Source organism: Coloeus monedula (assembly GCF_965178545.1).
Source record: "Coloeus monedula genome assembly, chromosome: 4".
Classification (NCBI taxonomy): Eukaryota; Metazoa; Chordata; class Aves; order Passeriformes; family Corvidae; genus Coloeus; species Coloeus monedula.
The window spans coordinates 1,757,752-1,782,619 of NC_138784.1; the positions used below are offsets into that span (position 1 = coordinate 1,757,752).

Genomic DNA, 24,868 nt, shown 5'->3' on the forward strand with positions numbered 1-24,868 from the left:
ACAAGCTCAAAACAATAAGATGTAAAGCTAATAATGGTCTTCAGTTTATGAACACCTTATCCAAAAGCAGACAAGACATCTGTGACCAGAAAGAAGTGTGGCAACCTCCTTTCAACAGTGGAACAGAGGCTCTCCATGTGGCTACATGAAAAACAGCTACTAAAAACGTGACTTTTGCATATGATTTGCACATTTCTTTCTGCTGTTTGCTCTTTCCTGTGCTTGTTACAAGCAGAATGACCACGGTTGCACTGTAGAGCTGTTTGTTTCTTTCCATCTTGCTGTAACTAGTGCTACTGTCAACACTCTCCACCACACCTTCTACGCAGAGAAACAGGAACATGCAATGCAGCTTTACTCAAAAGGTCTCTTTTCCAGTTGATGGTGATTACATACAACAACGACTTCATCATGACAGAGAAGGCAGGAATGGTTACGAGGATATGCTCAGTGGCCCACAGGAGATGCTAACCATATTTTCCCTGTTGTGTCACAAATGCTAGGAGTCAGGAAAGAATACAGAACACTGGGATTCTTTAAGAAATCTTGTACTAGTCTACTTCTGGAACGATTAAACATCTGTGACAGATAGTTTATCCACTCCATATAGGGAAACATTTATGTAGTACCATCAGTTAAAGCTTGAAGGAAAGTAACAACTGTTTAAATCAGTTTACCAAAACTAAGCGTACATTGAGAAGAAAAAAAATGTAATTGGAGGCAAAAAGAGGGTATGTCTATCTAAAGCATAGACTCCTTCATAAATAAGTAAACAAATAATACTCTTAAGTTTGCTAGGGTGCCCGTTCAGCCACATGCTTAACCACAGCTTGCTTCTGCTTTTAACACCTCATTAAGTCTTTAGGGAGCAGGAATTAGAAGTCTGTGTCCAATTTGCACTCAAAGCTCCCAAGACCCTGGATTTTCTGCCCTCCATCTTATTTCTTTTTCTTTTGCACATTTTCCTCTTCCCAGGTAGCAGGCACACATAGAAGAAAACAATGAAGTTCTGTCTACCTGAGCTGAGTTCTGTTTTTTTTTTTTTTTTTGGATGGATAATTCTGCCAGATAAATAAACTTCCAAATATTAGAGAACAGGAGAAGGGACACAGAACAGTCAAGACAGCACACTTTTGTTTTTGTCAATATTTCTTTAAATCCCAGTCCAGCTCCTAGTAAGACTGGACACTACTTACAACACTCCTAGAACTGCAGAAGAATGGAAACACAATAGGGAGCGAGTGGAGAGGGGAACAAGACAGCCCAGGGGCTGACTTCAGACATTCACATACACAAGGCCAGCATCCACTGGAGTCATTAAGGCCCAGATGCCCCACTAATAGGAACAAACCCAAACACAAAGGTAGCACATGAAATGTATTTACCTATTTAAACACAGGCAGCTGGTCAAGCTAGAATGGGGAAGGTAACTGCTAATTCCTTGTACTACAAGGAAGGAATGGAGTAAAAAAACCCAAGCCCACGGGCAGGTTTTTGCTTTGTGAACCTCTGTCTGTGCTGCTGGTTAACAGTGGTAAGTATAAAAAAATCAAAGAAAAATAATCTATTTATAGAACAAGTCAGTAGTCTGAGACATTTAGAAAAAAGTAAAAACAAGTCCTTCTTTAAAAATGGATTTACTAAAACAACTGTCACCCAGGATGACCTCAAGCCCTCTGGTCCTCTGGCAAAGCCAGGGGCAACTTCAAACAAGAACTGTTGCTGATTGTACACTGGTACACATCCAGCAAAGCCAGCAGGGAGGGGGTTTGCACTGTGAACAGCATCTGCAGATTGCTTGCTGGTATCACAGGAGGCCATGCCCGTAGCCTGGTGATACTGGAAAGAGTTGTGAGTGAAACTTTTCACAGAAGCACATGTCACTGTAACCTCTGAGGTAAGTGGGCTGTCTTCTTTCCTTCCCATCCCTGGGTACAGATCTCAGAAGCTGTGCCCTGGGTGCTGTACCTCCTTGCCAGCTCCATCCTGCGCCACGCAACTTTAATGTGCAGGAGTGCAGACCTCTTAGCAAAGCCTAGAACAGGAGAGAGCATCCCTGTGGAAAGGGAAGCACTCTGCTCTTCCCAAGGTCTGGTCTAGCTGAACATTATCAATGCTTTCTGGCCCTCCTCAGGACAGGAAGATCGGTTGTTTCCCACTGAGGAAAAAATTTTGCCTAGTGGAGTAGAGTTGGGTTTCTTTTTTGGTAAACAGAACCTTTGCTGATTTCTGAGATTATGAGCTCCTCTGCCCTTTAGCTACAAAAGAGAAATGAAAAGAAATTCATCCACTTGCTCCCACCCTTATAGTGTAGTGTTAGCTGCCTGGATATGGAGGCAATTTCACTCTCCCAAGACATTCCTCTACACGCTGGGTTGGCATGGAGAGGCGAAAGGTAACTTCCAAAGTCACCTCCTCAGGGTAACCTGGTAGGTCTAAGAGCTCCAGCCCATGCCCACCAGTTCCAGGCCAGCTCCACTGCCAACACATACTTCTAACACCCTGAAGTGTCTAATCTAACAGCCTCGAGTTTGCTCAGTCCTTGAGAGCAACAGCCACACTCAAAGATGGAAACACTCAAGTCAGAACACACTGGCTGGAGCTCCTCAGCAGGCGGTGTCTGCATAGATGAGCCGGTACCACGGTGCCTCGACATTCCCGTTGTCCGAAGGAAGCCAGCTGTCAGGAACGGACCAACTCCACTGCACGTCTGTACATCCTTGGAAGTGAAGCTCAGGGGCTACATCAGCTTCAAACCCTCTCTTTCTGAAGGGTTCCAGTGGTCCATTTCCCAACAAGTTCTGGGCATCGAGAGTTGCTAACTCGTCTCCTTGAGATCTTCCACTGGTAGTTTGTAGCTCAGCAAGAAGGGAGGAGGTGGGGCGTGAGCAGGGCTGCTGGGGCCCTGCAGGGGTTTCTTGGCACAGTTTATACAGATGTAATCCTCGTTCTCAGCCATCTCTGGGGAGACCCCAACACACACCTGATGGAACCACTCATCGCAGCCCCCGTCACACTGCACCCAGTCCACCTGCAAGAGAGCACAGCAGCAACACGTAGCATGTTACAAGGAAGGACAGACAGGCACGGCTTCTACGAAGAAAATACCTCCTGTTAAACCTACCTGAGCTACCAAGAACATAACAGCTTTGGGGCACAAATGACTGCCCCTAGAGAGCTTGTTTTAACAAGCTACTTCAGTTTAAAACAAACTAACTCTTCTAACAAACCTTGCCCCTCTGGCATCCTGCAAGGATACAAACACATGACTGCTCCTGAGGAAGATGACTCAGCTCTCCGCAGATGAAAGGAGGTGTGCTAAAACACATTTAAAATGTTCAGGGATGGTTACTCCAGCATAGGTGAGAGTCTCCAAATACACCCTCTTAGACTGCATTTTCAAACAGTGGCGTTTGCAACTCCAAGTCCTAAGTGTCAGAACATTTAAGCTACAATACAAACTGAGCTGAACTTGCTGTAGAACAATTTGTAAAAGACAAATTATGTGATTTCTGCAGTTCTTTGAATAAAAGTATATGCCAACTGGAGTCAGTGGGCAGAAAGTCAGATTTGCAGGGTAAGAAACACATATTCTCCATCCCAATGCAATCCACTGGTACAGCTACAAAAATTTTTACTGCTGTAGTTCTGCTTTCAACGTACAGGGGAATGTGAAAATGTACCAGAAAAGCAACAGTAGTGGTAACCTATATAAAATGAAGAAACATTATCATCATACAGATTTTATGTTAGTTCTTAGCCAACTGCTCCTGAGCAAGTTGTCCAAAGTGATTAGTAATGGACATCAACAGCTGCAGCTTTGGTCATTACATTCCTGTATCTGCCATCTTTTGACAAGTATGTATGTATGGCATTCACCTCTTGAAAGTACAAAAGTACAGAAATGTACAGAAAAAAAACATTTGGAAAAGATTTTTGATCATCAGTCTGTGTTAAAAGCTGACAATCAGGACTGGCAGTACCACAGAGGCAGATCAAGTTTCTTTTGTAATAATCCAATCAGGTCTAAAATCATTGATTATTTATCTCCAACAAGCAAAATGAACCACTGAAGTTTGTAGATCACTCAGCCTGCAGCATCACTGTTCACAGAGTGTATGCAAGAAACACAGAAAATCTACTTCATTTAGGAACATCACACATCCCACTCCTGCTCAGAAACACAGTAAAGCCAGGAACATTTCTGAGTCAAAGAATTAATGCTTTGGATCAGCCAATGCATATGTGCATGTTGCACACAGTCAACAAAAAATTACACAGCTTGAAGAAGTTAAACTTCCTGACCAAAACAGAGTACCTTTTCCCAGACTCTAATTTTCCATCTTCTGTTTCGAAGTACCTAAGAGAATAAGGAAGTTCTACAGTTTAATCTGCTAAATCTATGTACCTACCCAAGTACTACTCAATCCTCTCTCATTTCTAACCACACCACTTTGGTTTCTCATGCTGTTCAACTTAAATATTACCTGGCACAAGGGTTCTGACTTAGCACGGAATTTCCTGACAGAACTAAGGGGAAACTCACTTTGTCCTTGCAGGGCCTTTGGCAGTTCTGAGCAGCACACACAGCATTCTCATCATCCGACTCTTCTGCTCCTGACCAGTCATACTTGGAAGGAATATCCAGAACCTTCTTCTCTCTTTTTTTCTCTGTGCTCTCCTTTGCCAGTTCTACCTTTGCAACAACTGCCTTCTCTCGCTTCTTCTTCCGCTCCTCTTCCTTAGCCAGTTTCTTTGCCAGCTTGTTCAGCTCCTTCGTCTTATCCATGGTGAGTTTTAGCTTCTTCTTCTTGGGTTTTTCCAGTTTTTTCAACTCTTTAGATTTTTGCTTCATATCTCCAAAGAACTGCTCTGCTCTCTCCAGTTTTCGTTTACGCTTCCTCTCAGAAGAGTCCCTCCCTCTCATTTTCAGTGGTTTTTCATCCATGCTGTCATCCTTCATAGAAAAAAAGATATACTTTATTCAAATACAAATTTCCTGCAAACCTGAGGTCTGAGAAATGTACTTACCTCTACCTTTACCCTGATATGGCATGAAGAAATCTAGTCAACAACATACCGTTACAAATTCTAAACAAAAAAAGCACTTAACTTCATTTTCACCATTCTATAAAAAAATTCGTAAGTGTTATCAACTGTGTCAAAGTACAATCAGCCAAAAATACCCAGTGGAAAAAGTAAATTATCAGCAAGGGTAAGAAGGCAAAATAAGCAATCATTACAACTCCCTTCTCACACTGTTTTTTAATAGAAGTTGAGAAGATTAATCATTTGTTAGATGCTCTTGCTTATTTTTCATCCGAGGTCAGTCTTGCCTGTAATTATTTTTGAGAGAAAGCAACTGCTGTTTTGGAGATTAAGAAAGAGTAATTGGTGAATTCTTAAAATGTATCATCAACTCAAGCAAGAAGAGAAAGTAACATCCATTATTTGAACAGCTTCCAAACTGGCAGACATTGTAAATATCCTGGCGTCATCAAGAGCTCTTAAATAACAGATTCAGATCAGAAGTGGGGCTTAAAATTGGCCAACTCTGTCCCTGCAGGTAGCATTCACAGTGACAAGTCCCATTTATATCTGAAAGATTCACTTGTGTAGTCCTTTGTACAAACAGGACTGACTTGATTTCAGTTAATGCAGCTATATACCTTACCCTTAATAATTATTAATAGATTAAAAACATACTAGGAGCCAGTAAAGAGACTGTTTACTGTACATTACTTAATATAGCTACTCCACCCAAAACCAAATCCTCTCAAGATTATTTTACCAAAGTCTACTTGTTTTGTATGTGAACAGACATAGAATATATTCAATTCAAAACAAGCAGTTCTGGTCAAGCAAGTATTCATACAGGTTAACCAGAAAATGTTGTAACACATACACACACTCTACACCTCTCACCCCACTCCCCTGGAGAAACCATTGCTTAACTATTAATATAACAGTCTGGCATATTATTTATAAATTGTTATTTGCTGGCCTTAAAACTGCTCTTCAATCAACTCCCTGCCAAAACCATTACATTAAAAGAACATTAAGCTTATGTAGTACTCAGGCTGAAAGGTGGCAAAGCAGCAGCACTTGGGAGGCAGGGGCCGTTTTATACTACACAGCTCTAACTGATGCAGTTTGGCACCACTTTAACTCAGCCACTGCGTATGGATGGCACTCAGAAAATGAGACACTAACTGATATGTTCACCTAACCTCACTGTTCACAGCACATAACCTTCCATCCTGTATTACTGTACACCACCAAAAAGCCAGGAAAGAACCATCGCCTTGTGTTCTTCCTGTGCAGCTCAGTAACCCAACAAGCCATCATGTAATCCACAGCTACATATGGTCAAATTGACCCCTGACTGCAACTGACAGATGATAAAAAATGGGCTCCACTCAAGTTCTTCAACACAGCAGCTGACCTTCTCTTCCAGCACACATCCCTTGCCCTCCGCATGAATGCAGCTAAGTGATTTTGACTAGACCTCAGAATCAGCAGATAAACCCGCCTGATCCATTGGCAGCTGGGCAAAGCAATCAGGACATCTTCATTGCTATGTCTGTGTTAGTCTGAGGAAGAACACAAATCTTATTGTCTGCATTATCAAAACGTATTTTCCTCAGCAACAAAGTTCAGTAACATAGAAGTATCACATTATATAAGCCAAGTGTAACTTTCCATCTTTCTAAATGTTTCTTGTAACTCTTTTGCAGATTAGTTCTGTTTCCAGGCATAATCAAGAAGAGTGTTTCCTCCCTTAACCTGTTACCTTCTAAAATAAGGTTTGCACATGGGACTACTTGAGAAAACCGTTCTAAATACGGTTGACTGTAGAGGATAGTGCTACGGTATGAGTGATCAAGAACTGAATTTCTGGACCACTTTTTCTGTTATTTTCTGTAATCTATTACTCTCTCCAGGTGAAATCCAAACACGTCAAGCAACCGAGCACTCAGTTATTCAAGATGGTATTTATATAAATCCACCAACAGCCTGTGGTGGGATTTTTGTTCTACACGGGAGTATTTCTTCAAGTTCCATACCTCCATGACATGAAGAAACCTGTCCTCAGAGGGTGGATGAGTGGCCTGTAAAATGCGCCAGATGTGCTGAGTTTCATCCAGAGATACCTCCAGCAGATCTCCTACCATCATCAGATCTTCCAGCTGGGCTTTTGCTCCAGGTGACAGCTCCAACACAGGGGGCTCCAAACTGCGAGGTACCAGCGGGCTCTTCCGAGGCTGCTTCCTTGGAGTGCTAGAACCTTTCAGACAGGAGCCAGGACACAGAATCATTAAGGCTGGAAAAGACCTCTAAATTACTGAGTCCATGCCAAGCCCACCACTAAACCAGGTCCCCAGGTGCCACACCCACATGTTTTCTGAACACTTCCAGCAACAGTGATTCCACCACTTCCCCAGGCAGCCTGTTCCAATGCCTGATCACCCTTCCAGTGAAGAAATTTTTCCTAATATCCAACCTAAACCTCCCAGGCAAAGCCACATAAAGATAAAAGGAAGAGATCAAAACCAAATGACATACTTTTTACAACAATCTAAGGTGGGAAACAGTAACAACCAAAACACACTGACACAGGTTTATGTATCAAACATCAGGAAACTAACTGCAAAGTAACCCTGCTGTACCTTCCTGCAGACAACCTGTACTGTACAATGCGTATGGATAACAGAGCAGTTCTCCTCCTCACTGACTGCTCAGCCAAGTCTTTTAATCTTAATTGATCTTAATTTACTTTTAATTTTACCTCAATGTATACAAAAGCAAATACCTTGAGAGCAACTTTTAGAAGCAGAGGAATAGGCATGTTCAGCACAAAATGAGGGAGCAGTCCACATGTGTGTCACCACCTCTTCTGATTTAATGGGGATTTCCTCATCACAAAACAAATTGGGCTCCAAGCTGCTGGAAGATTTTACACTGGCATTGTCCTGAAAAAGACCCACAGAAAACATGCAACATCTGAATCCAGAAAATACCTACTTCAAAGTAAATTCTACTAGAGACCAAGCAGTCTGCTGCTCCTAAAGCCCTTCTCCGAAGCACTCCATCAGAGATACCAAGACCACGTGCAAAAGGTAAAAATTACATCCCTACTTAAATAGTGGATGAACACAGGATCTATGGAGATAGGCCAGTATATTTATAGTTGCACATGAGAAACACTTGACAGGTTTCCTCACTCAGCAGTCCCTCAAGTATGGTCTTCACAAGTCAACATGATGAGAAGAGGCTTTCTCTTAGCCTACATAATTTATTATTTTGCTTGAAAAGTCTGACTGGAAGCTCATAAAGACCTGTATCTTCCATAAAGCAGGGGTAAGCTGAGTAAATTACAGTGACTACAGAAAGAAATTATTTAAGATTTTAGAGGTATGGAAAAAAAGGGCGTTCCAGCACAGCAACAAATATCAATATAATGACAATCAAAGACTGCCCTGGGATCAGCACTTTTACAGCAGTCTTAAATCAGTTTAAGTTCGGACCAAATACTGAAAGAAGAGGCTGAAACACCTGAGACTGTCGTGAATGTTTCCATGAACAGAGTAATGATGGCACTGACTTGTGCTCAGCTCAGTGCTTTGTTTAAGACACTGAACAGCTCGAGGCATTGGTTAAGATGGATGCCTGACTGTTTGGAGACAGGGACATGTACCTTCAGGTGCAGGAGGAACCCATTAAGGGAGATTAGGAATCTCTTTGCAGTAGGAGAGGCTCTGCTTGACTTTGCATTACATTAGGCAGAGAAACCAGAGGAGCACAGGCCCACCTGAGTAGATTCCCTGATGATTGGAATAGAAGACAAATTTTCACACAACCAATCAAATTCTTCAGGTGTAAACTAGGAGAAGCAAAGTTAAAAACCAACCAACCAAAAAAAAAAAACCTGAAGTCGCTCAGAATTTAATTATTTTTATACTGTTGACTTTTCCGTGTTGGTTTTTTCAGTTTTTGATGCATAGACGTGTTCCAGCGTGTGCTCCAACAGATTTTTACTTCTAGGTTTCTACAATTACATATGATTGACATCCAAATCAGAAGGTTAAGTAAGAGATTTTTAAATGATGACAACAGAATCATTAAACAAATGAAATTATGCTCATGCAAAACCCTGAGATCCTGGCAAGCATATGCCATCCTTCTTGACATATGTTTTACCACAGCCTCAGAAAATGCCACATCCTTCAGAAATGCCTTATTAAGACTCCTGATGCAAAGAACAGTTTTGGGGATTATTTTTATATATAAAACTAAATTCATTAAAAGCTGTAGCACCCAACTGCATTCTTGTTGGCATTTCACTGGGGACTGTAAGATAAATCTGTGTATTTGCATCAGGATGCTGAGAAACAAAACACTAAAAATAGGAGATTTCAGCAAATCACACCTGGAGAATGTGCTGTCCCTCTATAATTAGAGCATCTACCTTAGAAGAATTTACATGCCTCTTAAGATAGCATCTTCTAAAGTAGAGTTAACACTATCACTAAAAAGAAAACACTGCTCAAGAAAAAACTGTGGCATTGTCTTTTTCTCTACATATATCAAAATAACAATTCAACACATTGAAAATACCTGGTTATTTCCACAACTGCCTTTTCTCCTGGAAGTTCTTCTCTAGTTAAAGAACTTTAACAATTTAACTGCAGTCACAATTTCTGAACTGAATCCAGATGCTAATTTTACAACATAATCCAGACGTCTCAAAAAATTCCACGCTCCAAAATGGAACACATATACCTCCCTTATATAAGGGTTGAATGAAGAGGAAGGTATGAAAACATGAACACAGCTCTGGCATCAGGAAACTTCTTACACAGCATGCAGTTTTTGAAGACTGATCTTTTTGCTGTGCAAAAAGTTTCCAAGAGCTCTCCATACAGACATTTATATATACGACTTGTGGTATCTCGGAATGTGGCATAAAGACAATGTCCATCCTCCAGGGTGTTATAAATACAAATCCCTTTGTAAGTGTATCTTCTTCCTCAGCACTAAAAGGCACCTTTTGAAATTCAAACAGGACTTTGGAAATTTTGAATAAAAACATTACAAAACTTCACAATTCAGTGAAGTTTTGAGTCAATTTCAGTCCAGAATGGAGACATTCAGAAAAAAATCAAGAACTACCTCTTCTGCCACACGCCCTAGGGCAGAATATACACAGCTTAAGATACAATAAATATTGCCAAAAAATGGATTAATAAAAGACAGGTGTTCTGTATTAACTCCATGCAGACAAACCACTCTGGATTACTTACCTTTATGTCATAGCCATATGTCTCCCTGATGTCTTCATCAGAGTCTGTCTCTTCATCATCATAATCCAAAGTCTGCCGTGGGGATGAGGACACACTTCCTATCACTCTGTTAAAGGCTGACTGCTGAAAACTTGTCAAGTGTCCCTAAAAACAAATGGAATATGGAAATGAAACAATAAAATTTCCAGGAAAAATCTGTAAAAACCTAAAGTGTTATTAACAAAGGAAACAGTGGTTCTTTTGGCCTGAGGATAACTGCCTGGACATCACAAAAGGGACCAATCACAGCAAGATGTGAAAAAGCATAGGGAAATATCCAAGTAAAAGGTTTCGTTAGATTCTGAGTCTCTGATTTTTAATAATAGTGACCAGAAAGATCTAGATACTGCTCTTCAGTGCTACAAATTATAGCCTCTTCACCACAGCATGACCTGACCTCAGTCTCAAGGTGAAGAGGTCAGCTATGGAATTATCAGTGTTTGACTACGTTCCTCACTGATATTTACTAACAAGACACCAAATGCCTGGGAATCACAACCCATGAGAAATTTAAATACTGAGACCTTGGATTCTGTCACGAGGAAAATGGAATTTGGACACCAAGGTAGCAACTGGTTTACACATCTTGAAGCCTGTACCCAGCTGTTACAGCTGACCTGATATTTCTTACAAGCACCTTCAGCAGTGGCCATTGACAGTGAGTACAGAGCAAGAGACCTGTTCCTGAACAGCAATGTACCTGGACAGAAGCCAGCCAAAACCTGAGGAGCACTAAACTAAGTAAGAAGTTTTACCATGTGTAGTCCACAGCTTTTCACTGCCCTCCCCTCTTCCCCATGCCTCTCCAACAAAAACAAGGCATTTTGACACGCTAAATTAGGGCAAGCACAGCAAAAAGCAAGACACTCCCATCCCCACCTGCAGGTCGGGGTTAGCTGCTGCTTTCTGTAGCTCTGCACTGATGATTTTCTCTGTTTTCTCCCGAGCTGCCTGCTCCACCATTCGCTGGCTGAGCACGGAGAGCTTGGCCAGAGCAGAGGACAGCTCGTCGGTGGCCAAGGCCTGCCGTGCTCGGTCCTGCCAGCTCATGGCTCGCTCTGTCAAGCACTGCAGGGCCTCCCCCTCCGGCAGCCGCACCGGCAGCTTCTGCAGGGACACCAGCAGGGACAGGATGGTCTCCAGCCGCGGCCGGCGGGACCGCATGCACAGGGGACACAGGAACTTCACTTCTTTGGCCTGCCAGCTGGAGCCCTTCTTCTGAGAGCTCGTTTTGGGCAGGGGCACACAGCCACTGTGAAACCAGTCCTTGCACAGCTCGCACTGCAGCATGAACCCGCTGGCAGTTTTGCGGCAGATACAGAACTTGACTTCTTCGATTCGGTCCACCATGGTCATCTTGGCCAGGTTGGCTGCCCTGAGAGCATGCATGGCTTCAATTTCCTTCTGTTCCCGCTCCTTGAATACAGCCACCTGCCCAGTGAGGACAAAAAACATGGCATGACCGTCACAGCTAAGAGACTTTTCATTTTATTAGCAACACAGGAAAAGAAAAAAACCCAGCCAACTCAAACATATAAAGAAATCTAAAACCAGCCCAAAATTTAGGAACTGTGTGATCTAATTGAAACTTGATCTAAGATCCCTCCTCCTCAGTTGCTCATTACTTCCTAGGGTCCTTCTGATAGAGATGCTACGTAAACTTTAGGTAACCTTCTCACCATCTACAAAGTTTCTGAAGTTGGTAATTAAATCTGTCATAAACCCACCAAAAGAACAGGTTCTGACGCCAGAGAAGAAGTCAGACTCTGTTCCATTCATCAGTTTACTGAGACAATGCAGATGAGCATTGTTTCAGAAGCATCTTGGTGACCACATTTCTCAGACAACTTGCACTTCCTTAATGTTTCCCTTCAGGTAACTACAACCAAGCATACCACAGTCAAATAGATTGTGTATGAGCCATATTAATGAGCCTGCATATATTTCCTTTGTGCCCAGGGAAAGGGCAGCCAGATGACAGCAAATTCTTCTGATAAGTGGCATGAATATCCCCCAAAAAAGAGCAACCAAATGAAACACTCCCTTCAAGCCCAGTGCTCACGACCAAGGATTTGCAGGCTGACCACAAAATTGACCTAACCAAACGTGTTGGTACTGGTTAAGGCAGAGCTGCACCTCATTACTTCAACGTGATTCCAATTAGTGTTAATATTATGAGCAGCCACAGATATTAACCCGAGAGCATTTAAGTCTTACACATACCCAATGGTATTAAATACCAGCAGTTACACTCTGAACTGTGCTTCCCTCTACTTTCACTGCAATTGAAGTTGAACCATACTCGTGTCAAACACCACATTATGAGGTATCTGCTCCAGTGAAATTTATTTATCAGCTCTTCCCTAGGATTTCTAGAAAGATGAGAGACAACTTAAGCCTATGTTATCAGGAGACAGCACCTTTCATGCTCCTTACCACAGCTGCAGCGTCCCTGGCCTCCTCCAGCCCATCCTCCAGTTCACTTAAGGATTCCAAGTCAAGATCTTTCTCCTTTTCCTTCTCCATCAACTCCTTCGCCCTCTTCCGCCTATTCTTACTGCTCCCATAAACACCGATATCAGTCCGTGGGCTCAGAACCTGTAACCACCAAGCAAACTTATCCTGTCAGAGCCAAGGATGCCAAGGACATCTCATAGAGGAATGACAACAGTGTCACCAGAGAACAAGAACTACTCAGCAATCTAACGCCTTTGATACCTGTCAGTCAATGTTGGGAAAAAGAGAATGAACAGATAAGGACAGAAGTATCTCATAGTTATGGAATTTGAGTGTAACCAGCACCACTGTGACACGGCAGGTCAAACTGACAGCCACTGTTTTCTGATTAAATGACAGAATCTATTCAGATTACACCATCATACATATAGCTAACCAAAATATTACATGCAGTTAGATACTCACAGTTCAACATTCACTTTAAGGGCCTTTACCAAACAAGTCTTAAAAGCTATTTCATATTTACATCAGCAATTTGGTACTTGAAAAACCCCTAAAAGCATGCTATAAGCCTTTTAATATCAGTATGAGAGGCTGCAAAACTCTTTTAAGGACAAGAATAAAGCTTTAAGTCATCTTGACTAGTTGGAATGCATACTTAAATCTAAAATTTAGCAAATTAAATTCAATGTAGGAAAGCTCAAATTTCTACATTTAGGAAAATGCAAAATCTGAACATACTAAATTATTAGTTAGGCTGAATAATATACAGAAAAAGCTGTATCTAGAGTGTATCACAAAGTGAACAAAAACCACTGTGATGCTGTTGCAACCGGGAAAATCCCACTGGAAAACATTAAACATCAGTACCCCTTTGAGACTCAAGATGTAATTACTGCACTTCACATGGCGCTAGGGAAAGTCACAGAGTGGGGATGCTGTCTGGATTTGGACATCTCACTAAAAGTGAAGACAAACTGCAGAGAATTAACAACAGCATAAGAGAATGAAAAATACAGCCTCTGAGAATGCAGCTGAACTGGAACCCTTTTCCTTAGAAAAGGGGAGGCTGTCAAGTAGATATGATAGATCTTCAAACACATGATAGATTTCTATTAAAACAAGGACAGTGACTACATCCACTGAAGTGAAATAAACGGTAGCTAATTTTTCTTATAGTTACACAGTTTATACAATATCTAATCTATTTTCTTAGCATTTAAAACAGTGAGGCAAGTGAAAACATTTATCAGTTTGAGACAGGTCTATGTCCATTTCAGGCCTACATTTCTTCAATGACAAAATAATGCTTTACTTTCCCTCTTCCTTCAAAAGTAAGAGATGAGGTTGTCTATACATAAAACAAGACTAACCAAACAGACTTTTTGCCTTTTTCATTCTTTTCACCTGAGAACAGCTGAAATTACATTCTATCCTGAAAAGGAGCTGTAATCCAGTTAACTGAACCAGCACTGAGGGCCATTGGGACCAGTTTCTGACAGAGAAGTGTGTTCTCCTGACAGGGAAATGTGTTGCTCACCTGCAGCAGACTGTAGCTGGAATTCTTCTTGAGGAAGGTCCTTCCCGTGCGCTCCCTCCAGGCACGAGCTGCAGCCACCTGGGACTCCAGCTGGGGCAGGGCATCCAGGCGCACCGGGATGGGGCGGCCTTTGGCAGACAAGCTCTCCAGCTGCTCCAGGTAGGCATAGTTGCTCCCATTCTGGGGTGAAATAAATCTTTCTAAGCCAACAATTCCACCACTGCATCAGTTGCCAGCTTAATTTCAAGCCATACACTATTTTGTCACTGCCTAAAATAGAGTTCCATAGGAAAGGCAAGGAGGGCAGTGTTTCAATTTACTGTTATTTTAAACTATTCTCTCATACAGTTTTTACTTTAACAGTCATTCTGACGTGGCCAGCTAACTTAGGGAGTAAGACAACAATCCTTTTCCAGACAATTATCTTATATGCTATCTGCTTAAATCTAAGAGTTGTATAGGGGCTGATGTGAAATCAACTAGGATTCTCGCTTCAACTCCCAACAAGCACCTGGTATAAGATAAGCAGTTCTAGTCCAGTGATCAATACCTAGAAATACCACAGAACTCTGATCAAGTTATGTGGGTAGACTAGTAGAAGGGGAGGTTATTCAACTAACTCATCTGTTTCAGAAAATTATGGCCACCAGTGCCATTAAATCTTACATTTTAGTGAGAAAATACCAAAAAAATTTCCACAACCAGATGCAGAACAGAAAACCTGAGAGCATCCTCTGCTGCAGCTAAATATTTCCAGTGACAGTATGCTGAACAGTTCCAAAACCAAACACCGTATCATAATGAATTTGCTAGCTTTTACATCCACTCTGAAATGCATAAAAGGAAGGGAAATAGAAATTGGATAACCACTGGGGAAACAAATGCACAGAAAGAAAATCAAGTACACAAGATCTGGTAAGCACATTTAAGAGCCATAGCAGGGCTTCTCTTCAGGTCACCTTTGCGAGGAGAGGTGCTAGGAATAAAGGACACATCTAAATAAAAGGATGCAAGCAGAAGATTCCAGTCCCTGCTGTAACCCCTACCTGAATGGCCTCCACTTTGGCTGTCCAGTCTCTAGCCCGCTGCAGGGCCTCTTTCAGTGCCAGCACATTGGGCAGGTAAGCAGGGATGTTCTTTGCTTCATTCACGATGCCCTCCAGAGCCATCATACTTTGGCGTGGTCTAGAGTAAGAAAAACCCAATTCCAGCCTTCTCTCAAAATGCCAGTCATCTAAATCCATAAATTTGACAGGCTGGTGATGCAACTTCATCACTACACTGCAGTGTAGGATACCATGGCTCTATGCTTGGAGGGTGCTACTGGCTACCAAATACAAGGAGGTGAGAAAGCTGATGGACGTGGCACAGTCGAGCTCAAAAGGACACAGCATCACGACCCCTTAACACCAAGAAAGCTGTCTCGTGTAGATAGCATAGTCAGGGTTCTTTGTCGAGGGGGACGAATAGCAAAGACAGCAGCAACACCCACAGCCTCCTGCCACTGTGCAACATGATAGGCAATCAACACTGCTGCCATTCATCAATCTCAAATCCAACTCTTGAGCAGTCTAACTGCTGGGAGGTAAATAAAAAACCAACAACAAAAACCAAAGGCAACTACAGCTTCAAGGACCCAGCTTTTCACCACACTTCTCAAAAGAGGATGAGAAACATGAACATATGTGACCTCTAAGAACAGTTTGGAAAGGAACACTCACCTGGCCTGCAGGCAGACCTTGGCCTTCTCCTCCCACCTCTCTGAGACCGTGAGCAGCTCCTGCAGCTCCGCCATGGCTTTTTCTACAGCGTGATGTGGTGCCAAGCCCACACCAGAGTCAATCAGCTTCTTCATCACATCCAGGGTGACTCTCTGGGGATCCAAGAGGGTGGACCTCACCTCATCCAGCCACCGTGCCTGCTGCAGTTCTTGCTTCAACCTTGGCAGTTCAGGAAGTTCAACATAAAGGCCAGAGCCCATGTCTATCAACTCCTGCAGCTTGGAAGAGTCTGGGATCTCATCAATCATAGCTTCTTGAGCACGCTCATGAAATTCTTCCACATCATCGAGCAGATTCTGAAGTAACATACAATACAAATCAATTAGGAAAAAACACCCACAGAATCCAGAACAAAATCCTACTGAGGGATCAGTCAGCTGTGAACTTGTATGTGATCATCACATCATCAGTCCAAGCTCCTACACACAATGCTAGCTAGCTGTCACAAGCCAGCAGGTCTGACAGAAATTAAGTAACAGACCATCTAAACTTATTTGATGGCATAATGTTTCATACCCTATCAATGAGTGGCCTATGAGTGGCACCAAACTCTGCACCTAAAATAGTACAACTGCAAATGACTACAGCTCCCAGCAAGACAGAATATTTAGCGCTGCCCAGTCAACCTTAGCTTAAAAATAGTGGGAAGAAAAGGGACATCTGCAAACAGGTCATAATTTCAATAAAGTGTTTGGGGCATTACAGTAATGACTGCAATACAAAGCAGAAAAAAACAAGCTGAGGAGAAATAACAAGCCAGAGATGTATGAGAACACAAATACCAAAGATCATGAAAACAACAATGGCAAAGTTTGAAATTATTATTCCCTAAAGCAGGACCACCACTTAAAAGCATCAGGGCTTTATTGCACTAAAGAAAGAAATGAAAATGCAAAACTCTCTTATTAAGGGAGACAGTTTCACAGAAATCCAACTGCACTTGCTGCAGTTGTCCTCATCCTCATGTTTCGGCACTGCAATAAAAAAAAATCAGACAGCAAACAGACAGGAAAGAATCTCTGCAGGAGATTGATCCAAGGACATTCAACCAGTATACTCAACTGATTCACCTCCAAGTCTCTTACAAAAAGACAGGCATTTCTGACAGCAAGTCGATGGCACAATGAGGAGCAAACCCTGCATTTCCTAACCCTTAGCTTACGGCCCTTTCTGCCTGATGCTGCTTTTCATGACCGTCTGGAAATCGGAAAGCATTTATAAGAAAGAACAATATCTGCTTTATAAAGATTTTGATTTAGGGAACATACTCTGAATGTTCCATAGTGACAACAGTAAATTATTACAGTTTAATAATTACAATGCCTTTTGTGCTAGAAAATACTCATCATCCAACATGACAATTATTTTGCTATTCACTATGATGGATAATTGCATTCAAATGCCATGCTAAAAGCTAGTGAGTACTTAGGCATAAATGATCATTATCTGACTTCATTCAGAAACTAAAAGACTACAGTTTGTAATCAGTGAAATGATAATATTTATTTATTGACTAGTGATTATGCTGAAGCTTCAAGAACACGCACATGCATAGGCAGAGGACTTGAACTAGAATCACTTTCCTAGTGCTGAGGGGCGAGGGAAGATAGACTGGTTGGGAGAAAGCATTATACAAAAATACAAGTTAAAACTGTTAGGAGTTTATTGTATGCCTGCAGTCCTCTCACTTATGAATTATATTTTAATTAGAAGCAGGTTTTAAATACATTAGAAACAAAAAAAGCCCTTCTGAGAACAATCTTACAAGGTCTACTAATCGATGATGATAAAATTTCATTAATAAATACTAGTAAGTATTTTTAGGTTGTATGTGGAAAGAAGTGAATTAAAGCCATCCTATCATATGAGGATGAGAAAGCACTTTCCAATTTATTAGCTGCTGGGAAACTCATTAAAGAACACCTTTGAAGGACAAAGGTCAGCATCAACAAGCCTGGCAAACCTGTACACTAGAGCCCTATGGTTTTCTGAAGGAACCTGTTTTTGGCAGAAACATGCCAGTATTATAAAAACAGTGAGAAATTCCAATATAAAGTCTCTCTTATCAACACTGAAGTATCATGGAAAAGTTAATATAAAATTAATGAATGAAGGACAAACACTAACATACACTTATGGAAAAGAGGCCTTCTCAAACAAAACTTTTTTTAAATGTATGTTTGGCTATGTAGCAGCAGCTGCACCTATGGTAATGTTCAGGATTTTAGGCCCTCTATACAACACTCGTAAAACTGTACAAGCAAAGCATACAGGTTAATAAGTGATTAACATATACCTCAAGAAGCATTTCTCTAGGCAAAAAAATCTTTGTTAAGGATGTTTCTTAAGGAGTTTTCTAGAAGTTGGTTAGTAGGTGAAATACTATTTAGTATTTCATCACCAGTGACAGAGAAACAAATTAAGATTGCTGCTGAAAACACTTGCTATGATGCAGAGTGCCAGGATGATAAATGGTAATAGCAGCCAGGGGAATCAGCATGATCTGGATTACTTATTAGTCCAGATTCACTCACAGACAGGTGCAAAGATAAATATGAAGGGCAAGAGATGCAGGCCATGCATACAGATGAAGAAGGCTGTAGCCTGGAAAGCAAGGCTGAGATGCATTTACAGGATAACTGACAATGTGGCACTGCTTTCCTGCTGCCCTGAGAAAGCACACCAGGGAAACCTTCAGAGGTTTCTACAAAAACATATAAAGGGTAGGATTCACCCAGAAACTTCACCTCTGCAGAGAGCATTAATGATGATGGAATAAGAGTAACCGGTTCAGAGATTTAAAACTGGGCTGCCTGGACAGTGACAGGGGAAGGGGATCTTACATCTTTGTTTCGCTGCACCACCACATCTGACAATGCCTGTTGCAACAGGCACCCTAAAAAAGTGCACATATTTACAACAGAAGCTTTTCATCTCCACTCCAGGCAAAATTATCTGTTAAAAAAAACCATACTACCATAAATCCAGAACAAAGTTAAAAAGCACAACATTATCAGAGCAGCAGATGCAATCTCACCTTTACTTGTCGGGCCTGGCTGATAACACACGGCAAGCTGAACAACTGCTGCACAAATGCTTTAAGCTCCTCCATAGTCAGCTTGGTCCGTGTCCTTCCACTGTCTTGGCTCACTCTGCTGTACAAATGGGCATAATTAAGTATTAGGTGAGAGGTAAGATGATGATCCTTGGATTTATTCAGTGACAGAAATTATCTATCAGGATTACTGAGAAGTTACCAAAAACATTTCATCACCTAAGAATTCAAAAAGACAAACTTAACCCAAACTGAACAAAAATTCCAAAATCTTGAAAACAAGATTTAATACAATTTCCCTAAGCACCTTCAGGATAATTTACCCTGCCCTTTGGGGGTACCATTGTCTAGATGACTTTCAAACTGCTACAAACAGGTAAAAGAATTTAGCCCCATGAAGTTTGCTTTAGGCAGCTCAGAAGTTGATTGCCATGCCAGGCACTGACAAGAAGTCTGAGATATGCGACAGCAACAAGCTCCCAACACAAGTCTTATTTTCTAGTGCTTTCTCTCTTGTAGCAGAGAACTGCTGAAACCAGCCTTGCAACAGAGGACTGCTATTGAGCGGGACAGGTTCTGCAAAGACATTTCCATTAAATAGCACTCAAAGCAAGTATAACGAGCCCACTGAATGGGGTAAAACACTTAAAGTGACACAGTGCACAAATTAAATACTTAGTGTACAGATCACTGGCAGGCACAACTTCCCAAGTACAACAGATTTCAAATACTGAAGAGCTGTTCCCTGCTAACGAGTCTACATTTTAATACTACAGAAATGGTAAAGAAAAACAGTGGACTTACATAAAACTGTAAATGTAAAATTAGATTAATGATCGAATATAATTACACACCAGTTAAACCTCAGAGTGGAAGAAAGAATCCTGCAGGCTTTGACTTGCTCCAACAGACAGTAAGGAGACCTGCTGTGCCTCCAAAATCCCTGAGTGAGGGCAAACAGGGTACAGGGCTCCAAGAGACAGGACTGTGAGAGGGCACACTCAGCAATGTCACACTGGCATGCTGGCCCTAGCCCAACCACAGACTGCCACAGCACAAGATGCTGCACAAAAAGGTACAACTATCCCTACCTGTGGAAACTCACATCTTCCAGGAGAAGGCAAAGATCTAGGAGTACAATATTGCACACAACTTCACAGCTTCACATTATTCATTTTTTGAGTTTATTCATGAGATGGCTAAGGCACAGATTTTCTTTTGCTCATCTGACCATGAGTTTATTGCTGCATTAACCCCTGCCAAATTACTCTGTGTGAACACTTGTTTTTAATCTGCCTTTTTAATAACCTTATCCTTTCTGTAAATGTGATCCTTCTCCAGGTGTTAAATAGGAACATAAATGTTATAGAAGCAGCTGAATTTGACCTTTATAATTACACTGCCTAGCACTGTTCAAAGAAGTTTCAAAATCTTCCTCAAACCTCAATTTTGTAAGATATTTTTAGTTAGCATACAACAGCCCTCAAATGTATATACAAGTCCTTTTTTTGCCTCATAAAATTCCTTTATCTTTAGATCAGACATGACACTGAAAGTTGCTGAATCTTTCTACCCCTTGTCCTTCTTGGGGTAGTTCCAGAAGCCCACCAAATCATTAACTGAAGAGTTATTTCTTCTTACATATATATAATGATATCTATCTATCTATCTCAGCAACTGAAGGACTGTTGAGAGAGGGCTGACATACTCCAAGAGCAGGAGGAAGCAGCAACAGACCAGGAACTCCTGGGAGCTACCAAAATAACTGAAGTTCACTAGAACAGGGCAATGCAACCCCTGTCATGCTGCTTCCCTTGCCTAGGCCAGAGTTCTAAGTGAAAAATACTTCTAAAGCAGTGAGGTCCTACAACCAATAAAAAACAAACAGGAGAGCTTTCTTTAGCCTCCAAATACAGAAAAAAAGCTTCTCCATTGTGTATTAGCTTTCCAGTTGGAAGACTGTTACACTTGGATCTGTGGTGCAACTAACATTTTAGTATTTTTAACTCTCTCAGAAAGTCTTACGTAATACACAAAACCCACATACACAAGAAATACAACCAACTGCAAAACCAAATCTTATCATCAACAGAGGAACTGCAGGCTACATAAATTTACCATACAACTGCTGCCACAAGACTTATGGTCACCTCATCGAATTATTTTCTAGGGGACTTTATTCAGTGCACAAAACATACAGGAGAGAGGGAAGAACGTGCTCCTGAAAGCTCACGAGAGCAGAACAAGGCCCACATCCAGCACACTGCTGAGGAAGGGCCAGGGGACAGAGTAACACTGAGGCAGCCACAGGCAACAGAGAGAACCAAGGGAGTTACACTGCCCCAAGTCACTGAGGCAAGCCACTACTTTTCAGCCACACATCACTGCCTCCCACGGTCCTTCCCAAGAAGTAACAGACTGGCTCAAGCTGTGGACTGTTCTTGCTCTCTGTACTGCTGTGCTCCCCCAGATCCTTTTGTCACAAACACCCAAAGTCCAAACTTTCCTTACATTTTTACCTCTAGCTGTCTTTCCCTACAACACCCCCACACGTTCAGTGAAATACTTCATCAGCAATCAAACACAACTTCTCCAAAGGATTTCACGTTTCAGTACATAAGTCAGCTGACATTCCAACTAAGTCCACTTCTCTGGCCCTTTGTGCCACTGTATCTGCCTCCTCCCCTCCCTACCTCTTCATGAGTCACAGCACTAAGGAAAGGAAACACTGAAAGAAGTTTGCACACAGGGTTCTTAACTCTTCCAAGTTCAACAAAGTAACAAAGAGACAGATGGAAGGCACTGAAAAAAATGCCTATCCTACCTGTGTTTTTGCTTTTTGCTCAGAAGGAGCTGAGCTACTGAAGCACAGGTCTCTGCTTCTTTCACAGCATCTCGGAGCCTGCGGAAAAGATCATTCTCCGGGTATTTCCTGTCTTCAGCATCCTCCAACATTACTCTCAGCTCAATCACATCTGTAATAAGAGTACATAAATAATTTGTATGTGAAAACAAGAGAGATTTTAGATTGCTTCAAAGGCCTTCAATCAAGGTTCCAACAGGGTAGTTCGATTTGAAATACACAATGGTAATTTGCATTATACTCTTGCATTAGCTCATTTCTTTTTTCCAATACCCAAAACACAGTATTTCTCTCATTCAATGAGAGGAAAGAACAAATGTAGGAGTTTCAGGACATCCTATTAAGAATGACAGAAGTCTGACCTTTCTTGTGGTTGAGATTGGCAGACAGAGCCTCTGTAACTCTACTGACCCAAGTGTCGTAAGACTGTGCCCTCACTTTCACTCCATACAACAAAGAAGGAAGGTCTTCTAGTGGATAGCGGTACCTGAAGGTGTGGAAAGAGACGACAGAGAAAGTATTAATGCCCACATGAAAGTCAGGGTATTGCTAATATTGAGGTTTTCCAGCTACAACAAGGCCAGAAAAACAGAACACATACAATACCTGTTTGCCTGAGAACCAAGAAACAAAGAGGATAAAAATACTCCTTAAGGAAGAGAGGAAGAGGAATGTGACCAAATGTATTTGGCCACTGGTCTACAACAACCTATTAGATATGGAAGAAAAGTAGACAAAAAAAAAATCCTGTGTACCTCAGACACTTCTTCTGCATGGGACAGGGACATAAATCAGAGGGATGGTATAAGCACACCAGGCGCTCGGGATTACAGGAACACGTAAGAGCTGACAAGAAGCACGTGGTTCTGCAAGCTGTGCACTGACGTTCATCATCTGGAACCAGTTCAAACACCTCTTCTTCAGACATCAACACTCCCTGACAAAAAAAATTAGCCACTTGCTCAAAAATTCTAATGCAAGCAGGGGAAGAGGGAAGAAAAAGTTCTTTTGCAAGCAAAGGGTTGTCTCTTATTACTCACCATCTGCACAACAGACTCCCTCAGCCGTGTCTCTTCCTCTATCAACAGAGTCATCTCCTTGCAGACCATGGCAGCCAACCCAACATCCAGGCACTCTGGATCCGCAGCCATCTTGAAGATCAGCTCTTCGTGGGAGAAAACACAGTGACGTCCCAGCCTTCGGTAGTGACTCACACACTGACGTCCAATGGGAAGCTACAGAAAACCACATCATCATCATCCTGGGAAAAAATCATCTCTTAGCTTCCATTTTCCTTCCTTTGTCAAAAACTGGGAAAAGACTGAGACTAAGAGTTGTATTTGATGGGACAGAGAAATTTGTAACAACCTTAAATCATGCCACAGATGAGGACAAAGAGGGTATCAATGCTGGGGAGAGGCATCTTCCATAACCTTACACACCTAACTTACAGACAAAAGTTTAAGAGTAGTCCTAAGCTCTTTTTACTTCCAGTGGCAAGAAACTGGCACCAAAAAGAAGTCATCTGGTCTACACCAAGGTGAAAACATTGCCCTGTGGATATTACTACGTGGGGTGTCCATGTCCAAGCATAAGATTCCTAGTTAACCAAAACAGGTATCACTCATTTTGTGCCTTTTAAAGCAAAAAGCAGCTAAATGGATTTGCCACACATATTTCTGGTTACATTTTGCATAAGCAAAGGAAATTTCATGTGGCTGGGTGCAAGTTTAGCAGTTTTTCACAGAGGTTACACACATATTACATCATGAGCACCGGAGAAAAAAAAAGAGCACTAACACACTGCCAGTCCTGCAGACAATTTTTCTGGTAAGTGAATATAAGCCTCTGAAAAAGGGCTAAAATTTCCATTTGTAGTTTAAAAAACAAAGCTAGAGATAGATAAACTAGAGATGAGATCATAACTTCCAACTGTAAACCCTGGATAGTAACAGAACACCCCTTTGACAATTTCCTGAGCAATCCACATGAGCTATGTACTGGTGTGGCACAGCTATTAGAACAGCCCTAACATGATTAAAAGGCACAATGAGCTGTCACAAAGGAGGAATGAAGACTGTCATAAGCCCATCTCCAACACTCAAATGACAACAGCACTTCAAGACAGGACACAGACCTGTAACAAATTCAGAAAGCGGCATCACAGAAGTACTAGCTAAAGGTACTGTGAGATGCCACTTTTTGGTTAATCAGCAATTAAAAAGGAAGAACATGCACCAAAGTTTCAGTCTGAAGTTGCCTAAAATTATGTGCTCACCAAAATTACTTTGTATAATGGAAACTTCCCTCAGTTTCTAACTGCTGTCCCAAGAACTATAAACATAAAATACACTATTTAACTGAAAAAACTACTCAGGTAGTTAAGCTACTAACATACCACTTTCAAAGGTCACTGACCAGAGACATAGCAAATATATACAAAAGAACAGACCCAGTCAGCAGTGCAGAAGTTCACAGCTTCAGCAAAGTTATATCCCTGGTTAAATCCAGAGTGATAGGCACGAGGAAAGGTCACAACAAACTCGCCAGCACACTGATTGGTCCTGAAAACCTAATACAGGAAGGATAAAGGAAAGAAAAAATATGTAACGTGCAACAGCTTAAGACACAAAGGAGCAAGATGTTTGAACACCACTTTCTGTACCCACAGAACACTACAGGCAACACAGCTAACCCAACAGTGGTAAGGATTGTTTCTGCCTTCTTAACGTGAATACTCAATTTACAGCCTTATTCAAAAAAAGCTGAATATATAAGCCAACAGTTGGAAATTGTCTTTATGAATCCCAAAAGGGATGTTTCTCTATC

General features: G+C 41.6%; 1 protein-coding gene across 2 annotated transcripts in view; it reads right to left on the minus strand.

The window, feature by feature from the left end:
* Window positions 1–85: 85 nt before the first annotated feature.
* The window catches only part of KDM5A (lysine demethylase 5A), a 47,863-nt gene continuing 23,080 nt past the window's right edge, over window positions 86–24,868 (minus strand). Inside the window, exons 13-28 of one of the 2 annotated variants that reach the window (XM_082280241.1) lie at window positions 24,492–24,611; window positions 23,080–23,274; window positions 22,795–22,976; window positions 22,402–22,526; window positions 22,001–22,151; window positions 19,159–19,273; window positions 16,062–16,417; window positions 15,387–15,525; window positions 14,341–14,520; window positions 12,780–12,941; window positions 11,223–11,774; window positions 10,305–10,448; window positions 7,814–7,973; window positions 7,068–7,288; window positions 4,547–4,957; window positions 86–3,031 (exon numbers count right to left, since the gene is read on the minus strand). In XM_082280241.1, coding sequence (XP_082136367.1) covers window positions 2,819–3,031; window positions 4,547–4,957; window positions 7,068–7,288; window positions 7,814–7,973; window positions 10,305–10,448; window positions 11,223–11,774; window positions 12,780–12,941; window positions 14,341–14,520; window positions 15,387–15,525; window positions 16,062–16,417; window positions 19,159–19,273; window positions 22,001–22,151; window positions 22,402–22,526; window positions 22,795–22,976; window positions 23,080–23,274; window positions 24,492–24,611 — 3,426 coding nt within the window. In that variant the 3' untranslated portion in view covers window positions 86–2,818. Of the gene's footprint in view, window positions 3,032–4,546; window positions 4,958–7,067; window positions 7,289–7,813; window positions 7,974–10,304; window positions 10,449–11,222; window positions 11,775–12,779; window positions 12,942–14,340; window positions 14,521–15,386; window positions 15,526–16,061; window positions 16,418–19,158; window positions 19,277–22,000; window positions 22,152–22,401; window positions 22,527–22,794; window positions 22,977–23,079; window positions 23,275–24,491; window positions 24,612–24,868 lie in introns of both variants that reach the window. The other variant, XM_082280240.1, reaches the window with a different exon arrangement.